Source organism: Vulpes lagopus, chromosome 15 (assembly GCF_018345385.1).
Source record: "Vulpes lagopus strain Blue_001 chromosome 15, ASM1834538v1, whole genome shotgun sequence".
In the NCBI taxonomy this organism is placed as follows: Eukaryota; Metazoa; Chordata; class Mammalia; order Carnivora; family Canidae; genus Vulpes; species Vulpes lagopus.
The window spans coordinates 28,158,192-28,180,441 of NC_054838.1; the positions used below are offsets into that span (position 1 = coordinate 28,158,192).

The 22,250-nt window shown below is 37.9% G+C and overlaps 1 protein-coding gene across 1 annotated transcript in view; it reads right to left on the reverse strand.

Annotated features, from left to right (window-relative positions):
- Nucleotides 1-22,250, reverse strand: part of GDPD4 (glycerophosphodiester phosphodiesterase domain containing 4) — a 113,138-nt gene that overhangs the window by 19,579 nt on the left and 71,309 nt on the right. The window contains exons 13-15 of the mRNA XM_041729910.1: nt 12,565-12,712; nt 7,435-7,517; nt 6,651-6,700 (exon numbers count right to left, since the gene is read on the reverse strand). Coding sequence (XP_041585844.1) covers nt 6,651-6,700; nt 7,435-7,517; nt 12,565-12,712 — 281 coding nt within the window. The remainder of the gene's footprint in view (nt 1-6,650; nt 6,701-7,434; nt 7,518-12,564; nt 12,713-22,250) is intronic.

Below are 22,250 nucleotides of genomic sequence, written 5' to 3' on the forward strand. Positions count from 1 at the left end.
GTATATTTTTAATTTCAGTGACTGTGGTTCATCTCTGATTGTTTTCTTTCATATCTTTGTTAAGGGTCTCACTGATGTCACCCACTCTTTTCTCAAGTCCAGTATATTTATGATCATTACTTTAAATTTTTTATCAGGCATATTACTTACCTCTGTTTCCCTTAGGTCTCTTGCTATGATTCTGTCCTGTTCTTTCATTTGGGACATATTCCCCAGTGTCATTTTGACACTCTCTGTGTCTGTTTCTGTGCATTAGCAAAGTCAACTACATCTTTTGTTCTTCAAAGTAGTGGGTGGGGGACACATTTTTAACAAGATGGCACTGGTCCTCTTCCATAGAGGAAGCACAGCCACTGCAAAAATAGGAACCGGCCAGAAACAGGAAACACCGCAAAGGACACATGGGCTGGACACACAGTTTTAACAACGTGTGACCATTATCCATGGGAAATGACCAGTTGCCACTGGATGTAGGCCCTGCAAACTACAGTTAAGAGATGTGGTATTGACAAGATTTGTGCTGGTTTTCTTGGCAAGGGGACCCGCAGCACCAGTACTGAGGCAAGCCTGGCTTAAGGGTGTGGGGTGGAGTATAAGCAAGTTAGGTAGTGAATGTTAGTGCCACACTGGTTCCCCCAAAGGACCATGTGTTTATATGCAGTGGGGCAAGGGAGATAAATGGTGCCTGCCAGCTTCTTTGGTCCTGAAGAAGCCCTCAGTGAACTCTGAGATTAGTAAATAACCCTCCCTCCTCTATGCCCCAGGAGGTTTTCAAACTGCTTCCGTGCTGTATCTCTGTGGGCTATTTGTTGCACTGTCTCTTTAAGGGTGTCTCTTTAAGAGTTTCCTATTGCCCTCCTGACACTCCTAAAGACAAGCCTACTGATTTTTAAAGTTCCAGGGTTTAAGTCCCACTGGTGGTAAGAACTCATGAAATTTAGCCCCTGTGGCTTTTTTCTTTTCTTTCTTTCTGATTTTATTTCTTTCACAGAGAGAACACAAGCAGGGAGAGAGGGAGAAGGAGGGGCAGGTTCCCTGCTGAGCAGAGGGCGTGAGTCAGGGCTCAAACCCAGGACCCTGGGATCATGACCTGAGCCAAAGGCAGACACTTAACCAACCGCACCACCCAGGCACTCCAACCCTCATCCCTCTGGTTCTCAAAGCCAAATATTACAGGGATTCATCTTCCCTGTCCATGCTTCCAGGTGTGATGGTCTGTTTTCCCTCCCCTCTCCACAGCCATAGCTCCGTCCCTCAAGTGGCCAAACCTGTGAGGTTCAGTTCCGCATTGTGTATCTGTCCTTCTATTCTCTTTGATGTGGCCTCTTCTCTACATTTAGTTATGAAGTTCTACCAGTCTCTGGGACATTTTCTGGGTCATTTACACTGACATGAGGGTTAACTATCTGCATCCATGGGATGAAGGGAGCTTATCAGAGTCCTCTCTTACTCTGCTGTCTGTCCTGGGAAGTCTAGAATTTTTAAAATGTAATTAATAATATCTGCATATGAGGAGTGTTTTCTCCCCTTCCTTTATGCTTGTTATTTATCTTACTAACTTGGCTGGGATCTCCAGCACAATGCTGAATACAAGTGCTGAGAGCAGATATACTTGCCTTATTTCTGATCTTAGAGGGAAAACATTCATTGTTTCACCATTAAAAATGATATTGGCTGTCGGTTTTTGAAGATATTTTTCATTAGATTGAGGAAGTTTCATTCTACTAGTTTTCCCAGAGATTTTTATCATATATGGGTATTGAATTTTGTCAAATATACTTTTTCTTTATTAATTCACTGAATTATATTAATTTTCAAATGATATGTCCATCGTTTTTTTTTTTATATGTCCATCTTACACTACTGGGATAAACCCCACTTGCTCATGACTTATTATCTTTTTTATATACTGATGAATTCAATTTGCTAATATTTTGTTTGAGATTTTTAGTTCTAAGTTCATAATAATATTGATCTATAAATTTAGTTATTGTAATATCTCTGTCACAAGGCTTTATATGAGGGTAGTGGAGGCCTCAAAAACTGCTGGAAAATGCTGCTTCTTTTTTTCTGAGTTGGTATAAAATCAGCATTATTTCTTAAATATTTGATTAACCAGTGAAACTCCTTGGGCCTGGACTTTTGGTGAGGTTTTTGGGATACACATTTGATTCTCATAGTGAATTATTAAAATTTTCTATTTCTTCTCTCAGTTCTGGTAAGCCACGTACTTCAAGGAATTTATCTATTTCACTTAAGTTTAAACTTTAATGGCACAAAAAATATTCCTAATTTTCCTTTTTATGTTTAGGATCTGGATAATCTGTTTTTCATTCATATCTGGAGTCAATCTCTCTCTCTCTTCCTCCTCCCTCCCTCTCTCATCTTGCTAAGGGTTTATCAATTTTATTAATCTTCTCCAAAAATCAACTTTTCACTTTTTTCATTTTCTCTATTTTTTTTTTCAGTGTCTTTTATTTTACTGATTCCTGCTATTGTTATTATTTCCTTCCTTTCACTTGGGGGAAAATGTAGTCTTTTTTTCCTAGATTCTTGAGGTAGAAACTTCATCAATATTAAACTTTCTTCCTTCCAAAATTTAAAGTTACAAATTTCCAAGTCCTGCTTTAGGTTTATCCCACAAATTTCATTGTTGTAGATGCATCATCATTTAATTTCAAATATTTTCTAATTTCTCTTGTGATTTATCCCTTGATCAATGAGATGTTTAGAAATACATTAATTTCCAGCACTTAGAAACTTATCTAGATACTTCATGAATGTTAATCTCCAGTTTAATTTTGTTGTGGTCACAGAACATACTTTAAGATTTTAGTCTTTTGAAATTTATTGAGACTTGTTTTTTAGCTTGTCAGTCTATTTTGGCAAATATGCCACATGCATTTGAAAATATTATATATTCTTCAGTTGTTCTGTATATTTTATCTCACTTAGATCAAGGTGTTGTTCAGACTTCTATATTCCTGATTTGATTTTTTGTGTGTTTTGTTGTTCTTGTAGGTACTGAGAGAGGAAGTTAACATGCCTAAGTATGACTTCTCTCAGTTTTGTTTCATGTGTTTATAGAGTTCTAATTATAATGCCTTCTTGATATACTGACCTTTTCATCATTACCAAATCCTTGTTTCCAGTAATGCTCCAAGTTTTGAAGTAATTTTTTTCAGGTATTATTTATTATGCTTATTGTTTGCATGGCATATCATTTTCCCAATCTTTTACTTTTGATCTTCTGTTGACTTTGTATTTAACTATTCTGTAGACAATATATGATTGGGTCCAGCTTTTTTCTATTTTCTATCCAGTCTGACAATCTCTACTTTTGAATATTTGGTCCATTTATATTTGATGTGATTAATAAAATGGCTAGATTTATGACAATCATGCTTCAACTTGGTTTCTGTTTTATCTGTTATTTTCTTCCTTTGGTGTCTTGTTCCTGAACCTAACTGCTATAAGACATTCTCCTGCTTTGAAGAAGTAAACTGCCTTGTGAGAGAGCCATATGACTGGGACCTAAAGTTAGGCTTTAGGAACTCAGAGAAAACCCTGGCAACAGTGATCAAGAAAACAGATAAAAACTTCAGTCCTACAATTTTAAGGAACTAAATTCTTCTAACAATGAGTGATCTTGGAGGAGGATTTAAAAGTGTCAGATGGGATTGCAGTCTAGGCATATACCTTGATTTTAGCCTGGTGAGACTTTATTTAGTTTAGATTTTATGTATGTGAGAGAGAGAGAGAGAGAGAGAGAGAGAGAGAGAGAGAGAGAACAGATGCAAGAGAGAGCAAGGGAGGGAGAGGGAGAAATCCCAAGCAGATTCCATGCTGAACATGGAGCCCATCATGGGGCTTGAACCTATAATCCCAAGATCACGACCCAAGCTGAAACCAAGAGTTGAATACTCAACCAACTGAGCTACCCCGGTGATCCAGCCTGGTGAGTCTCTTAAGTAGAAGACCTGGTTAACCCATGCCTGAACCTATGGCCCATAGAAATTGTGAGATGATAAATCTGTATTATTTTAAGCTGCTAAGTTTATAATAATTTGTTACACAGCAATAAAAAACTAATACAGAAATAGAGTCTACTCAAGATGAAGCACAGAAATTAAATAGTACAAAAATAACAATGAACAGAGTCTCAGCAACCTATGGGATAGTATTGAACTTTCTAATATCCATGTAATTGGAATCTCAGAAGAGGGTAGGAACAGGAAATATTTGAAAAAATGAAGACTAAAAATTTATCCAATTTGATGAAAATTATACTGACTGATCTAAGAGTTCAGCAAACCCTAAGCAGGATACACACATGCACACACACACATATCCAAGGTAAACCATAATCAAATTACTGAAGACCAGTAACAAAAGGAACAATCTTAAAAAGCAGCTAGAGAAAAAAAGGACATGTTACAAGTAGAACAACAGATAAAATGGGCTTTTTTTTTTTTTTTTTTTGCAAGACTTTCCATAAGAAACTAAACAAGGCAGAAGACAAAGGACTGATTACTTTACAGTGCTGAAAAATACATCCTGAAGCTAGAAAGTTGATGTATGCCTTATGGTGGCAGCAGCAGCTGCAGCAGTACTTGCCCATCCTGGAGGCTGTTGTGGTGCAAGATGTGAGTGACACTGTGCTTAGTGTCTGAGGCTCTATTCTCTTGAGTCTCAATGGATCTGGGCTGTGGTTTTAGCTTCAGTCTTCCTTGTTCCTTCCCTGATTCTAAACTTGGTCCTGTACCTTCTAGATATCTCTTAGGGGCACTCAAACAGCCTTTTAATACATTTTCTTTCTGCTTAGATCAGGCAAAACTGGTTTCTGTAACAGGCAACTAAAAAATATTTTTAAAAAAAAGGAAAAATTCTTAATTCATTTTCTATTCATCTTATTTTCTCATCATTTCAACATAGTGGATAGGTGTGGTCCAGTTAACCAAGTACTTTTTCCTTCATCCGTTATTTATACACTTCTTTGAATTTTCCTTCAAAACTTCTCCTATACATACTTTCATCACCATTTCCATGTTTGTTTGTTTGTTTGTTTTCTTATTTCCTGGCTCTATTACTATTATGGGCTGAATTTTGGGCCCCCCAAGTTCACATGCTGAAGTGCCAACCCCCAGTACTTCACATCTGACTAGACATGGAAATAAGGCCTTTAAAAAAGTGCTTAAAATGAGACCTAATACAATCTAATTGGAGAAAAGAAAATCTAAACACACTGGTATGTGTGTATGCACAGAGGAAAGGCTATATGAGGAAACAGAAGAAAGTGGCCATCTGCAAGCCAATGAGAGAGGCCTTAGAAGAAACCAAACCTGCTGACACATTGATTGGTCTTGGACTTTCTGCATCTAGAACAGAGAATATAAATTTCTGTTGTCTAAGCTATCTAAACTGTGGTATTCAGTTATAGCAGCTTTGGTCTACTAATACAACTACTGAAAATCATAAGGTTAAAGCCTTCAGACTTCTTAACAGCCAGTAAAGCAATCTTTAAAATCCATATAACACAGAGTTACTTGAGATCTTTCTGCTCTGTGAGATTTGAGTGAGCTTAGTCTGAACCTTCAGTTTCATAGTATGCAAGACTATTGCTCTCCATTTAATTTATTCATATTTCTGTACTTATTTTTTTTCATGGTCCCTATGGATCCATTCCTGCAACACTTAAGTATTTTATCAGTTCAACCCTCTGCCAGTTGGTGTATGGCATTTCAGGATCTTCACCACTATCCACAAGAAATTACAATAATTCATGATTCTATGATGGTACCAACTTTACCTAAGGCTCCAGGAGCTGTGGAAGAAATCTATCAAGTATTGCCCAGTTTTTTGCCTCATAATTGGTTTTCCTTTGACATTGCACTGGCTTCCCAACTAGTCACTCACCGTGTGATTATCCCCACAGCCTCCTGAAAAATAAAATCCAGCTCTCCTTCCCTTTACTGGGCCTATCTCACTTCCTCAGCCCCTGAGTTACTCTGCTAAATAATGTTACTCTGTTATACACAGAATTCTAAACATATAGCTCCCTTGAAGAAGCTCATTTGCCATCTCTTCATTGCTTATGTGCAGAGCCTAGACTCTAGTAAAGTCTTTCAGGATCTCTACAGTTTTCTCCCTCCACCCTCCAACATACATCACCCCATAGAGCTCTACTGGGCATGACAGCTACTTTGGTAGCTGGACCTTGGTGCCTAGCTCAATGGCATCAACTGTCTACTTTTGCCACCTTCCTTGCTGCTCTTTGCGGGCCAGGCCCTCTCTCTCTTGCACCACCCTGCATGATAGCTTTCAATTATTTTCAGTCTTTCTTAGAGTGCCTGGCACAAAGAGGGTACTCAATAACTAACTATGTGATGAATTAAGATATGAACAAGTGAACAAATAAACACCCATGCTCAAAATCTTCAAGAGGTCTCACTGCCAACATTTGAGAAAGTCCAAAATGAAGCCTATGTCAAGGACTCTCCAGCTGACAATTCTCAACTTTTCCCTGATCCCCAATCCCATTTTCCCCAGACTCCCTCAGCTCTTCTCAGAAGCATGAAAAGCAGGCTTCATGTCCTGGAGGCAGTGGGTAGGGATGAAGAGATAGGATCAGGGTAGACCTCTGACTTTACCTGTGTAAATGCTGGCATTATCGAACATTTCTTTTTTCCGCTCTCTCCACCTGGAAGGAAAGAGACTATCCATGAGCCTCATAGATCTCTTCCAAAAAAGACAATAATCCAAGGCAGTGGTCAGAAAAGAAACATCATCCAGTCAAATTCTCACTTAAGTACAGGGTTTATACTTTCCTCTTTAAAGAATAACTCACAAATAAATGATGGGTGTGATGAGGCCTAAACAACTATGGTCTCCTCTACCTAAAATTCTTCTACCTGGGTGTTCCCTTTCCCACCTTGAATCCTGCAATCCATAACATCTGCCTTGCAGGATTCTAAATGTCATCTTTTTGGACAGATAATAAGCCTATAGCCTAGAAAGAGGCAGTGATTTTCCAGGGTCCCCCAGCTACTAAAAGACAAAGCCAGGACTAAAGCCCAGGCTTCCCAGTTTGTGAACTTGCTTTGTTTCATGGAAGCAGGAAGATGAGGCACTTGTTCTGTACAACCTTCAACCTTTGTCCTTTTACAACTGGTCCACAATGAATCTGTAGTAACAGGATTTGACTAGGCTTAAGTGAGAGTCCTTATTCTTAGAATATTGTTCTGTGTTGAATAGAAAGGACGTGAGGAGGTACAAGCAGCATGAGAAGTAATGAGATTTTAAACCCTGTCTTCCTGAGAGTTTGCCATGTGGGATTACAGGAAGAGTCTAAGCATTTTTTCTGAACTTTCCATAAGAACCACTTACACTTTAATCTTGGGAAATATTCATTTAAAATTACAAATATAGGCTTACCAATGAAAATAAAATATGGTAACGATGAGAACCGCAGAAACACTATCCATGAAAAGCCACATGAACATATAGTAACCTGGTGTCTGCAAAACAGAAAACAAAACAATTTTAAAAGACTACAGTTGGAAGGGATTTTTAGCTCACAAAAGCCAAGTCCTTTGCTCTCCTGCCAGGGCTGAGGGAAGAGCAGGGGGAGACGGGGCAGGCAAAGCAGATGGAAGAACTCTGATGTGCTCTCAAACACAGTGTGTACCTGCTCATAACCTAACAATCACCCCTTATACGTGCAGGGGACTCTACAAGGGACAGAACACTTCATAACCTTCATTCCCCTTAACCCTCAAAGACAGACGAGTCCCAGAGAAGTCACATAGCAAGGCTAATCTAGGCCCTTGACTATAGCCCAAGTTTCTTGAGTTCTACTGCTCCATGTTTCCATAGTATGGCTTCCCAAACCTGGCTGGACATCCAAATCTACCTGGGCAGCTTTTAGTAATACAAGGTCACAGGTCTCACTAAATCCCTCAGGAATTAGAATTTATGCATTTTGAATAAGCTTCCCTGGTAATGCTAAAGCAACTAGTCTGTGAACCAGCATCCAGGAATTTTTCTTCTAAATCATCATGCTTCACGGACACCTGGGTGGCTCAGTGGTTGAGCATCTGCCTTCGGCTCAGGGCGTGATCCCGGGATCCAGGGTCAAGTCCTGCATCGGACACCTTGCAGAGAGCCTGCTTCTCTCTCTGTCTCTCATGAATAAATAAATAAAATATTTTTAAAAATCATCATGCTTCAAATAAGCATGTTGAAATTATAACTCCTCCTTAACTAACAGATTGCCTTCTCCATGCTCTTTGCCTGAATCACCCATTTCCCAGAGCTCCATCTCCTGGGTCCTCTTAATGTGAGTTTTATAATTACCTGATTTGATCCTCCTTTTTCACTTCATTGCTCCCTGACCAATTTTACTTGATGATGCCCCTGAGGGTGACACTTTTTACTTTTCCTTGAACTTTTCCTCACCCTATCCTAAGGTCGTTCTGTGAACTGAATAATAACCATAATAACAATAATAATAACAACAGTCATGATGACAACAATTAATAATTAATGAGCAGCCACAAGAGCTAAGGAAGCATTCCAAGCACTTTAAGGGTGTTTTCACATATCATCCTCACAACAGCCCGCTAAGCATGTATAGTAGAAGTCCTTAAATAACTTCCACTAAAACCCTTAAAAAAAAAAGACATTTATTTATTTACTTGAGAGAGAGAGAGAAAGAGAGAGAGAGAGAGAGAATGAGCAGGGAGAGGGGCGGAAGGGCAGAGAGAAGCAGACTCCCTTGGGCAGGGAACCCATTGGGCAGGGCTCAATCCCAGGACCCTGGCGGGGATCATGAAATGAGCCAAAGGCAGATGCTTAACTGACTGAGCCACCCAGGCACCCCTAAACCCAGGCTCTTAATCCCCTCTGGGAAAGAGTGACAAATAGCTTGGTCTACTCCAGGTTTCCCATCAGGTGAGCTGTCCATTTACTAAGAATCAGTCATTCTTCCTCCCTAAATGGCTTAGAACAGTGTACTTATTATAACTGTGCAGTGTAATTAAATGTTACTCAAATCTATAAATCTAAGTGATATGCCATTTTCAAGAAAACTAAGCCAATGCTTTGAAAATCTCAGTGAAGACAGAACAGGTTATTAAACTACAACGGAATGAAGTATGAGTGAAACACTGTTAAGAGATTGGGATAAGAGCATTATGAAAATCTGGGTGAATCCCTCATTCAGACAGCTTCTTTCAGTGATTTTATGTTCTTGTTATGCTTTAAGGAAACAAAACTTAGAAATCATAGCTGGTTCATTTGGGTGTTTAAATAAGCAAATGTAATATAGAATTCCACCCACTGAAGTAACCTCAAAAACTTTGACTCTGTGTTACAAAGTAAATGAATATTCTAAATTAAAATGTATGAGGTATGTATGTGACAGATCATTTACAAAAATGACAATATTTCACCCAAAATGTAGGAATGTATATAGTATGACTTTGCTGTTCCTCTCCATCAGTAAATGAAGTCTATTTCTCCCCTACCCTACCTTGATTCTGGACTTGGCCATGTAATTGTCTTTGGCCCACAGACTACACACCAGGAAAGCCTTAAAAACTGTATGTGCACTGGGGCTTGACCTTTCTTATTGCTGGGAACCCACAGCCACCAGTTGAACTTGCTCAAACTGGCCTCCTTGAGGATGAGTGATCACATGAAGAAAGATCCCAGGCATTCCAGGTAAGACCTGAGACATATGGGGATCCCTGGGTGGCGCAGCGGTTTGGCGCCTGCCTTTGGCCCAGGGCGCGATCCTGGAGACCCAGGATCGAATCCCACATCAGGCTCCCGGTGCATGGAGCCTGCTTCTCCCTCTGCCTGTGTCTCTGCCTCTCTCTCTCTCTCTCTCTCTCTGTGACTATCATAAATAAATAAAAATTAAAAAAAAAAAAGACCTGAGACATATGGATGCACTCATCCTACTCTTACACCAAGCTGGCTCAGACCAGAGGACCACTTAGCCATCACAAAAAATGTGACAAATAAATATTTGTCTTAAGGCACTACACTTGAGGTGTTTCTTTTTTTTTTTTTAAGTAGTAAAAGCTGACAGACTGTAAATACACACATGCACACACACACATACATTTATAATTCCCCACTTTAACCTCTTCAGTTAACAGACCAATGATCAGAGTAGATCGTGATGGATAAAAGTAATTCTGTTGTACTATCATTATCCTCAATTTCCTAATAAACAAAAAGCACAGACAAGCTAACTAATGTTTCCAAGTGTGGTAGTGCCAAGACTTAAAACTGCATATTCTAACTCCAGAGTGTGAGCTGTTTGAGAAAACTCAGGTGATACTGGTCCCACTTTCCTGAACAAAGTGACATTGGAGTCTTTAAAAAAGCCAAAGCCACATATAGAAAAAAGTTTCTTTTTAAACTTTATATCCTTTTGTACTCTTTGAATTTTGAATCACATGAATTTATTGTCAATTCAAATAGTATCAATCCAAGTATTAAAATAAAAAGATTTAATAAAGCTTCATTTAATATATACAAAGGGTCCTGGGATTGAGCCCTGCCCAATGGGTTCCCTGCCCAAGGGAGTCTGCTTCTCTCTGCCCTTCCGCCCCTCTCCCTGCTCATTCTCTCTCTCTCTCTCTTTCTCTCTCTCTCTCAAGTAAATAAATAAATGTCTTTTTTTTTTAAGGGTTTTAGTGGAAGTTATTTAAGGACTTCTACTATACATGCTTAGCGGGCTGTTGTGAGGATGATATGTGAAAACACCCTTAAAGTGCTTGGAATGCTTCCTTAGCTCTTGTGGCTGCTCATTAATTATTAATTGTTGTCATCATGACTGTTGTTATTATTATTGTTATTATGGTTATTATTCAGTTCACAGAACGACCTTAGGATAGGGTGAGGAAAAGTTCAAGGAAAAGTAAAAAGTGTCACCCTCAGGGGCATCATCAAGTAAAATTGGTCAGGGAGCAATGAAGTGAAAAGGGAGGATCAAATCAGGTATACAACTCTGATACATTACTGATTTAGGGGACAGAATGATAGAGTGGTGTGTTGCTTTCAGATATATGTATTTTTATAATGACCGAATTTCATATAATGAACAGGCTTACTTTGTAATCAATTTTTAAAAACAAAATGTTAGAAAAATATCAGGGAAGGAAAGGAAAATTATATGAGGACAGACAAATAGAAAGGCTTCACCTAGTGAAGGGACCTGCCATTCAAGGTTTTTTTCAAGGTCATTCCCAGAAAGTTACCCAAGCCACTGAGAACAAAGGTATCAGTAATTTTACACTGCCACCAGACCTCAATGCAGTACTGGCTCTATGAGACTGTGTCCTGACCCTGATTCTTTTTCTCCTGGTCCTGACCCTAAGCAAGGGCTAGTGACGCCCTGGTCCTGACTCTAAACAAGGGCTAGTGATGCCCAGAGGGACGGCGAAGGCAACCGAAATTTATGCTTCTCATTTGGGCTTCTCTGCTTAACCGCGTACCTTTTTAAGACAGCTTGGAGTTTGGGTTTTTACTCTCAACTAGACACTTCTCTGAATTGAGGCTCTTTGGTGACTAGGAAGTGAAATTTTAAAATTACCTAAAAGTGACTAGAAAAGTTATGGGACCTGAGTAGGATTTCATTCAGGAGCAGGGAAAGGCTAACTCACAGAGTAGTTTAAACAATGAAGAGAAATTAACCTCATTTCTGTTGTACACTATTGTGTCCAGCTCAGTCAAGCTACTTTAACAGATAAGAGCTTGGTAGCAGTTAACTGGTTATCCAGGGCTGCTTCCACAGATAACAAATTATAGGATTTTAGCTGTGATTATAACCCAAGTGTTCAAGGTTATAATAAGCCTGACAATAAGCAGTATCAGGGAGAGGAGGGCAATCAAGTTAGGTGGCTGGACACTAGCTCTCTCTTTTCCTTTTTAAAAATTTTATGTACCTATTTTGAGAGAGAGGATGCAAGTTGGGGGAGGAGCAGAAGGAGAGGGAGAATCTCAATCACACTTCACACTGAGCTCAGGCCCTGAGACTGACTCTTCTTTTCAAAAGCATTTTGTTCAGGACACAGTTTTCACTTTGGAGTCAAATATACTTGGTTTTCTCCACACAACCCAGGTCATCGTCATCATTGCCATGCGTCTAGGAAGGTGGGGCTACCGTAACAAAACTCTGGAATCAAACCTCATTCTGAATGTGGCATCATATGACTATGTCCAAGAATCTTAATATCTTCAAACTTCACTTTCTTCATGGGGATAATAAGAATGTGTAACTGAGAGGGTCAAATTACATAGTACATGAAAAACATATTGTGAAGACTCAATAAATGGCAGTTATTGTAACAATATTAATTTCTCTCTGCAAATCACAGAAGGATGTGGGTGAGAGAAGGGAGAAGAATGCCTTATTTCCAATATCACAGAGGTCTCTGCTATTAAGTAGCTCCCCAGGGGGTCTGCACAGTGGACAACGTAGGGGTGGGATAAAGGACTTTGATTCCTACTATACCAGACTTGAAAGAACAATCTGGACAACCAGCTCACCATGAAGAAGTAAGGGTGATTTATCTGCCTCAGGATCTGAATGTTGTCTGTGGTCACTGAATGAATCCTGGAGCACCAGGCCAGTGAGTAGAGCCAAGGTTCATTGACGATGTATAAATTGATTGTGATGTTAGCTGCTTTATAATCTCTGGAATAAAAACAGAACCCACACGGAATTTAGACTTAATCTCACTTTCCTCATCTAAAAGGGTAACAAACCACCATGTTTGGAAGAGGCCGCTGCTTAAATCACTAGAAGCAGCTGGTCCTGTGACAACTTATGATAATGCAGAACGGGTTTATGTTGCAATGAGGTAAAGGACTGGATTTAATACCTAACCAACATGATACGTTAGTAAAGTAGATGTCCTGAGGAGGAAAAAAAAAACAAAGTAGGAAAAAAAGACAAAGCACTATTTGTAGCATTCGCCAATTTCCATGGTGTAAATACTTCTACCTTGGCCAATTTTAAGCTACCACTGGTGAAACAGATCTGCAAAGCTTCTGAATATTTAATAAATGACTCCCATGTGCTGGCATGAACCAGCTCCAGCATACTATTGTGTAGCAACTACACATACTTTCATCAGAGCACTTAACACCCTCTACTAAATTTATCTGCTTTCTTATTAGTCTTCTTTATTTGACTATAATCAAATTAAAAGTAGAGACTGTGTATTATTCATCTCTGCATATCTAATACCTAGCATAATACCTGCCCTCATAAATGATAAATGAAGGAATGAATAAATGAATACCAATCTGATAAATATTTAAATTTCAAATATAAAATTTATTTACAAGCACTGAGTAGGGACAATGAAACCAAACGTTTCCCAATGCACAAAATATCAGCAGACACTTGTACATTCTCTATAGAGAAAAGAAGAAAATAAGTATTGAAATACTTAGCAAGTCTAGTCAAGTTGTCATTTTCAGGAATTAAATTTCTTACAAAAAATAAAAAATAAAAAAAATTTCTTACAAAATACATCATGTAAATGTCTTCAAAAACATTTTTTTAAACAGCTCTGTACAAGCTTGGCTTTGAATTCTAGCTCTATCATACTCTAACCTGGCAAACTGTTAGGCTCAATGTATAACTATAAACTATATAGCATTGCCTTTGCATGAGTGTTTGCAATTATCCAGTATGTTAGAATTATCTCTAAAACAATTCTACAAATTACCCACAGATAAATAAAAAAAAATAGGAATAAGGTAATAGTAGTAAGAGCTACTTATACTTTTGAAACCAATACACAAAAATCAATCACATTTACATATATTACTAATGAATACATAGAAACTATCAAAAACACAATACCGTTAACAATTAACAAAGAAAGTAAAATACTGTGGTATAAACTCAACAAAACAAGTGCAAAATCTACAAGCTGAAAAGTACAAAGTACTGATGAAAGTAATCAAAGAATATTTTTTTTTTAAATAGACAATGTGTTCATAGACTGGAAGACTCAATGCTATAAAGATGTTAATTCTGAAACTGATCCATAGCCTTAATGCAACTCCTATCAAAATCCCAAAGTGTTTTGTACAACCAGGTCAATTGATTCTAAAATTATATGGAGAGGCACCTGGGTGGCTCAGCTGGTTAAGTTTTTGCCTCCGGCTCAGGTCATGATTCCAGGGTCCTTGGTTTGAGCCCCAAGTCAGGCTCCCTGCCAGCAAGGAGTCTGCTGTTCCCTCTGCCCCTCCCCTGCGCTCCTCCCCGCCCCCCGATCACGCTCTCTAAATAAATATTTAAAAATAAAACAAAATTATATGGAAAGACACAGCCCCAAAATAAATCAATCCTTAAAAAGGAGAATAAAGTGAAAGGGGGTCAGTCTATCTAATATTAAGGTTTATTAGTAATCAAGCTACAGTAATCAAGAACGTGTAATATTAGAGAAGAGAGAAGCACACAGTTCAATGGAATATAATTTATTTATTTATTTTTTAATGGAACATAATTTAAAACCCAGAAACAAACCCACACAAAGATTCCCAAATGATTTTTTTTTTTTTTTTTTACAAAGGTGCAGAAGCAATTCAATGGAATAAGGACAATTTTTCCAACAAATGGTGGCAGAACAATTGGACAGGCAGAGACCAAAAAAAAAAACAAGGACCTTAAGATATACCACACAGACTTAAATATATAAAACTACATAAAATATATAAGATATGTAAAACTCACTTTCAGGGAAATACTATGAAAGAAAATTTCTGAGATCTAAGGGTTAGACAAAGAGCTCTTAGACTTGAGCTACAAACATGACTCCTAAAAGGGAAAACTGATATGCTTAGGCTTCATCAAAATTAAAAACCTTTTGGGGGTGCCTGGATGACTCGGTTGGTTAAGCATTTGCTTTTGGCTCAGGTCATGATCCTGGGGGCCTGGAATTGAGCCCTCACATTGGGCTCCCTGCTTGGTGGGGAGTCTGCTTCTTCTTCTCACTCTCCCTCTGTGCTCTACCCCACCCCTCAAATAAATAAATAAAAATCTTAAAAAAAAAAAAAAAAGACTTGAGCCTTGGGAAGAATTAAAAAAAAAAATTAAAAAACTTTTGCTCTATGGAAGACCCCCATAAGAGGATACTATAGACTAGCCATAGACTAGGACAAAATATTTGCAAAACACAGTTCCAACAAGGGACTAGTATTTATAACATTCAAAGAACTACAAGTATGATGAACTCAAAGAGACACACAGTGAGACACACTATAATCAAATTTTCAAAAGGCAAAGACAAAGAAAGAATCCTGAAAGCACTAAAACAAAAGCAACTTGTCCTTTCCAAGGAACCCTCAATGAAGTTATCCCCAGATTTCACATCAGAAACTTTAGAGGCCAGGAAGCAATGGGCCCACATATTCCAAATGTTAAGAGAAAAAAATATATAAACCAAGACTACTGGGGATCCCTGGGTGGCTCAGCGGTTTGGCACCTGCCTTTGGCCCAGGGCGTGATCCTGGAGTCCTGGGATCGAGTCCCACGTCAGGCTCCCGGCATGGAGCCTGCTTCTCCCTCCTTCAGTGTCTCTGCCTCTCTCTCGCTCTCTCTCTCTGTGTCTATCATAAATAAATAAATAAATCTTTAAAACACACACACACAAAAAACCAAGACTACTATCGCAAACAAACAAACAAACAAACCAAAAGCTGTCCTTGAATAGTGAGGGGGAAAATTAAGGCATTCCCAGATAAACTGAGGGAGTTCATGGCCACTAAACCTGCCCTTTAAGAGAAGCTCAAAGGAGTCCTGCAAGGTGAAAGGATTGAGTACTAGAGAGTAATTCACAGCTGTATGGAGAAAGATCTCAATAAAAATAAATGGGCAACCATAAAAGTTAGTATTATTGTAAGAATAATTTGAAAGACTAATATATCTAAAGAAAAAACAATTAGTCTGCAAGACAGTATCCCTGTAATTTTGGTTTATAATTCCACACATAGTTTCCTATGTAAATTAAGAGACTAATGAGTTTAAAAGAATTACTAGCTTACGTTCTGGAGTACACCACATACAAAGATGTAGTTTTCTGATATCAACAACCAGATGAGGTAGGAAAGAGATTGTAAAGGAGCAGAGTTTTTGTATGTTACTAAAATTAAGCTGGTATAAATTCATATTAGAATCTTATGGATTTAGGATGGTTTTTTTTTTTTAGATTTTATTTATTTATTCATGATAGAGAGAGAAAGAGAGAGAGAGAGTCAGAGACACAGGCAGAGGGAGAAGCAGGCTCCATGCAGGGAGCCCCACGCGGGCCCCCATCCCGGGACTCCAGCATAACGCCCTGGGCCGAAGGCAGGCGCCAAACCGCTGAGCCACCAAGGGATCCCCTAGGATGTTAAATATAATTTCCATGGTAACCACAAAGAAAATAGGTATGGAATATATCCAAAAAGAAATAAGAAAAGGATTTAAGCATTTCACTACAAAAAAATCAACTAAACACATATACATAAAACAATACTACAGGAAATAAGGGACAAAAAAGCTATAAAGGCATTATAGAAATAACAGTAAGAGATGACAGAAACAAAATGAATATTTACAGAAATGACCCAAGTCACAAAATGACCTAAGTCCCTCCTTCTCAGTAGTTATTCTAAATGTAAATGGATTTGGGCTTGGCAGTTTAGCGCCGCCTTCCGCCCAAGGTGTAATCCTGGAGACTGGAGATGTCCGGCTCCCTTTGTGGAGCCTGCTTCTCCCTCTGCCTGTGTCTCTGCCTCTCTCTCTCTCTGTGTCTCTCATTTTATTCATAAATAAAAATCTTAAAAAAATGTAAATGGATTAAACTCTACAACAGACATTGGCAGAATGACCCAACTATATGCTCTCTTCAAGAAACTCATTTCAGATTCAAAGACAGATTACAAATGAAGAATGGAAAAAAGATATTCTGTACAAATAGTAACCCAAATCAGCAGAGGTGGCTATACTGATATCAGACAAAATAGACTTATATCAAAAATGGTAACAAGAGGCAAGGAAAGACACATACATTAATAAATGGTTCAATATGGCAAGAAAATATAACAATTATAAACATTTATGCACCTAATGACAGACCAAGAAAATGTGTACAGCAAAACTTGATGGAATTGAAGGGAGAAACAGACAGATGTATAGTAATAGTTTGATACGTCAATACTCTATTAACAATGGATAGAACAACCAGATCAAAGATAAGTAAGGAAATAGATGACTTAACACAAGAAACTAAGTATATCTAACAGACATATACAGAATACTTAACAATAACTGCATACAAACATTATTCTCGAGGGCACACAGGACATTTTACAGGATAGACCAATATGTTAGGTCACAGATAAAGTCACAATACATTTTAAAAGATAGTTATCATACAAAGTATCTTCTAACCACATGAGGATGAAGCTAGAAGTCAGTAACATAAAACTGAAAAATTCACATATTTGTGAAAAATTAAACCACATACTTTTAAACAATCAACAAGGGAAATTAGAAAATACTTAGAGATTAATGGAAACAAAATCATAACACGGGAAAATTCATGGGATGCAGCAAAAGTGGTGCTAAAGGTGAAATTTATAGCTAAATTTGCTTATATTTAAAAAACAAGAAAAATCTCAGGGTGCCTGGGTGGCTCAGTTGGTTCGGCAGCTACCTTCAGCTTGGGCCATGATCTCATGGTCCTGGGATCAAGTTCTACATTGGGCTCCCTGCTGAGTGGGGGGGTCTGTTTCTCCCTTTCCCTATGTCCCTCCCCACCATTCAGGCTCTCTCAAATAAATAAATAAAATCTTTTAACAAAAACAAGAAAAATCTCAAATCAACGACCTATTTTTATATCTCAAGGTCCTAGAGAGTAAATTGACCCAACATAGCAAAAGAAAGAATACAATAAAGATGACAGCATACATAAATTAGAGAAAAGAAGACCTATAGGGAAAATCAATGAAATCAAAAGTTAATTCCTTGAATAAAATCAACAAAATTAATAAACCTTTAGCTTGATGGACTAATAAGAAAAAAAAGACTCAAATTACAGAAATCAGAAGTGAAAGGACATTACTACCAATTTTATAGAGATTAAAAGAATGATAAGAAAGTACTATGAACTTTCAGTACTATGAACAGATGTACATCAACAAATTTGATAACCTAGATAAAATGGACAAATTCCTAAGAACACAGAACCTACCAAGACTGAATCATGAAGAATTAGAAGATGTGAATGGATCTATAATGAGTAAGGAAACTGAATCATCACTAAAAATATCCCAACAAAGAAAGTCCTAGACCCAATGATTTCACTGGTCAATTTCACCAAACATTTAAAGAACTAATACCAAACCATTAGGATGGCTACATCAAAAAAACAGAAAATAATGATATGGAGGATATGGAAAACTGGAACTTTTGTGCAATGCTAGTTCAGCTGCTATGGAAAACAGCATGACAGTTCTTCAAAAATATTAAAAATAGAATTACTACTTGTTTCAGAAAGATGAGAGTAGGAAGATCTCGAACTCATCTTGTCCCAGGGACACACAGAGATAACAGCAACATTCTATGTGACTAACTGTAAATGACCTGAAGACTGGCAAAACAGATCTGCCATAGCTAAGGATAGAGAGAAGGCCACACTGAAAATGGTGAAAATGGTAAAAATGGTAGGGAGGGACAGAGACTTTTCTTAGAACCAAATTCCTGCTGTGACTAACTACAAACAGGAGGCATATCACAAGCACAGAGAAGCAAGAGTATCAGACTCCACCACAGGCATCCCTGGCAGGGGGACCCACACTGGAAGATAATGTCTGGCTTTGAAAATTGGCAGGGCTTAACTCCAAGAACTTTAATAATCAGCAGGGTTTAACTCTGTGAGCTTTAAGAATCCATGAGACTTAATTCTGGGAGAGCTGGGGGTGACAGGAAACTGAGTCTCTGAGCATAAAGAACCAGCATACCAAATAATTAGACTAAGAAACAGCAAAAAAGCAGCAGTTTGTAAAGCACCTAAGGTATATGTGAAGGAGATTCATTGACCCTTCTTAGAATATGTATAGGAGGAGCAAGAATCTACAGGAAATTTCTCAGGGAACAAAAGTACTGGCAGACAGCATTTGCCTTTCACTTCCCCAGCCTAGACAGCCAGCGCTAACACTATCTATCTTGCTAGTAGTACCACATGTCCTGCCATGGTGTTCCCCTGCAGATCTACCTCATCCAACTCAGATGCAAGAGTCCCTCCAAAGTGGCTGCTGCCCACCACACTCTGAAGTCGGCCCCAGCTGGACCAGTCCACTCCAAAGTGACTCCTGCTCTGGGGAAGTGGAAAAATAACCCCCCCACACCAGGGTGCCCATACTCCTTGCAGCTAGGCCTCTTAGAACAGGGAGCAAGCACTGCCTTTTGGTATGCCTACAGCTGTGGCAGAGAGGCTAACTGCAGACAGCTAGGCCCCATACACCAACAAGCCAGTGGCTGCTGCGGGTAGACTTCTCAATAATGTGGAGACCAAACCCTGCCTAGTGTATCCACAGAAAGCAAAGCAGGTCATCGCAGCCAGCTGGGTTGAAGGCAATCACAGTTCAGCTACAATAGGAGGGTGCATGCAGCCCACACAGGGGACACTCCCAGAGCACCTGGTTCTGGTAACCAGAGGGGATTGTGCCAGAAGGCAATATAGGACTACAAAAGGCCACCATATTCAAGACCAGCAGATATAACTGCTAAAGCTAATACACAGAAACGAACACAGAGAGAAGAAATGAAAAGACAGAGTAACATGTCCCATGGGAAACAAAAAGTCAAAATCACAGTAAAAGAGCTAAATGAAATGGAGATAAGCAATATGCCTGATAAAGAATTCCAAGTAATATTCACAGAGATACTCCATAAATGTGAGAAAAGAGTAGAGAACTTATTGAGAACTTCAACAAAAAGATAGAAACTATAGAAAATAACCAGTCAGAGCTGAAGAATCCAATAACCAAAATAAAAAATATACTAGCAGATTAGAGGCCGAAGAAGGGGTCAGCAATCTGGAAGACAGGGTAATGGAAATCAACCAAGCTGAACAGCAAAAAGAAAAAAGAATAAAATAAATAAATAAAACTAGGTTAAGGGAAGTCAGTGACATCAAGTGTAACAACATTTACATTACAGGGATCCCAGAAGGAAAAGAAAAAGAGAAAGCAGAAAAATTATGTAAAGAAAAGATAACCGAAAACTTCCCTAATCTGGGGAAGGAAACACATCCAGGTCCAGGTAGCACAGAAAGTCTTAAAAAGATAAACCCAAGGAGGTCCACACCAAAGCATATAAAGTAAAATGGCAGAGTGCCTGGCTGACTCAGTCAGTAAAGCAAGTGACTCTCAATCTCCAGGTCGTTAGTTCAAGCCCCACACTGAGCATGGAGCCTACTTTAAAAAGAAAAAAAACAGAAAAAGAAAGAAAAATAGCAAAAAGTAATGACAAAGAGAAACAAAGTGTTTCTCAGATATAAAAAAGTTGAAGGAGTTCATTACCACTAATCCAGATTTATGATAAAGGTTAAGGAGAATTCTTTAAGTAAAAAGAAAAGGCTATAATTAGAAGAAAATTATGAAAGGGAAAAAGTTCACAGGTAAAAACAACCATAAATTAAAGCTCATAGATTAATCACTTATAAAGACAGTAATAGAGGTTAAATAACAAGAGTAGTAAAATGAATCATATCTATAAAAATTTTGTATATTAAATATACACAAAATAAAAAGATATAAAACATGACATCATATGGATAAAATGGGGAGGGGAAGTAAAAATTACTGCTGTTTAGAATGTGTTCAAACTTAAGTCACCATAAACTTAATGTAGACAGCTACGTGTTTATATATAAACTCAATGATAAACACAAATAAAAAAAAAAACCTGTGATAGATACACAAAAATTAGAGAGAGAAAATAATCTAACATATCACAAAAGAAAGCCATCAAAGTACAGGGAAGAGAGCAAAGGAAGAAAAAAGGAACAGAGAAGAACTACAAAAATAACCAAAAAACAAATAATAAGATGGCAATAACTACATATATATCAGTAATTACTTTAAATGTAAATGGACTAAATAATCTAATCAAAATACATAAGGTGACAGAATGGCTAAAAAAGACAAGACCAAATCTTATGCTGCCTACAGGAGATTCACTTCAGGCCTGAAAACACATACAGACTGAAAGTGAATGGATGGAAAAACTTGTTCCATGCAAATAGAAGTGAAAAAAAAAAATGTAAAAGGCCAGGGTAGCAACACTTATATCAGACAAAATGGACTTTAAAACACAAATTATAAGAAGAAACAAAGAACTATACTACATGATAATAAAGAAATTAATTCAACAAGAGGATATAACAGTTATAAATATTTACACATCCAACAGTGGAGCACCTATATATTATATATATATATATAGGAGCACCTATATATATATATATATATATATATATATATATATGGCAATATATATATTATATATATATATATATGAGGCAAAAATTAACAGTTATAAAGGGAGAAATTGACAGTAATACAATAATAATAGGGGATTTTAATTCTCTTCTTAAAAATCAATGCGTAGATCACCCAGATAGAAAATCAACAAAGGTACAATGGCTTTGTTTGTTTTTTTTTTTTTAAGATTTTATTTATTAATGAGAGACACAAAGAGAGACAGACACATAGGCAGAGGGGAGAAGCAGGCTCCATGCAGGGAGCCCGATGTGGAGCTTGATGTGTGATCCCAGGACTCTAGGATCATGCCCTGGGCCAAAGGCAGGCACTAAACCATTGAGCTACCCAGGGATCCCCAGGAACAATGGCTTTGAATGATACAGTAGACCTAAGAGATATACACAGAACATTCCAACCAAAACAGCAGAATACATATTCTTTTCAATTGCACAGGGAACATTCTCCAGGACAGATCATGTTCGGCTGCAAAACAAGTATCAATATATTTAAATAGATTGAAATGATACCACATATCTTTTCTAACCATTGATATGTAGCATGAAACTACACATCAATTACAAAAAAAAAAAATTGGAAAAACCACAAACACACGGAGGCTAAACAACATGCTACTAAACAACCAATGGGTCAATGAAGAAATCAAAGAGGAAATAAAATTTAAATAA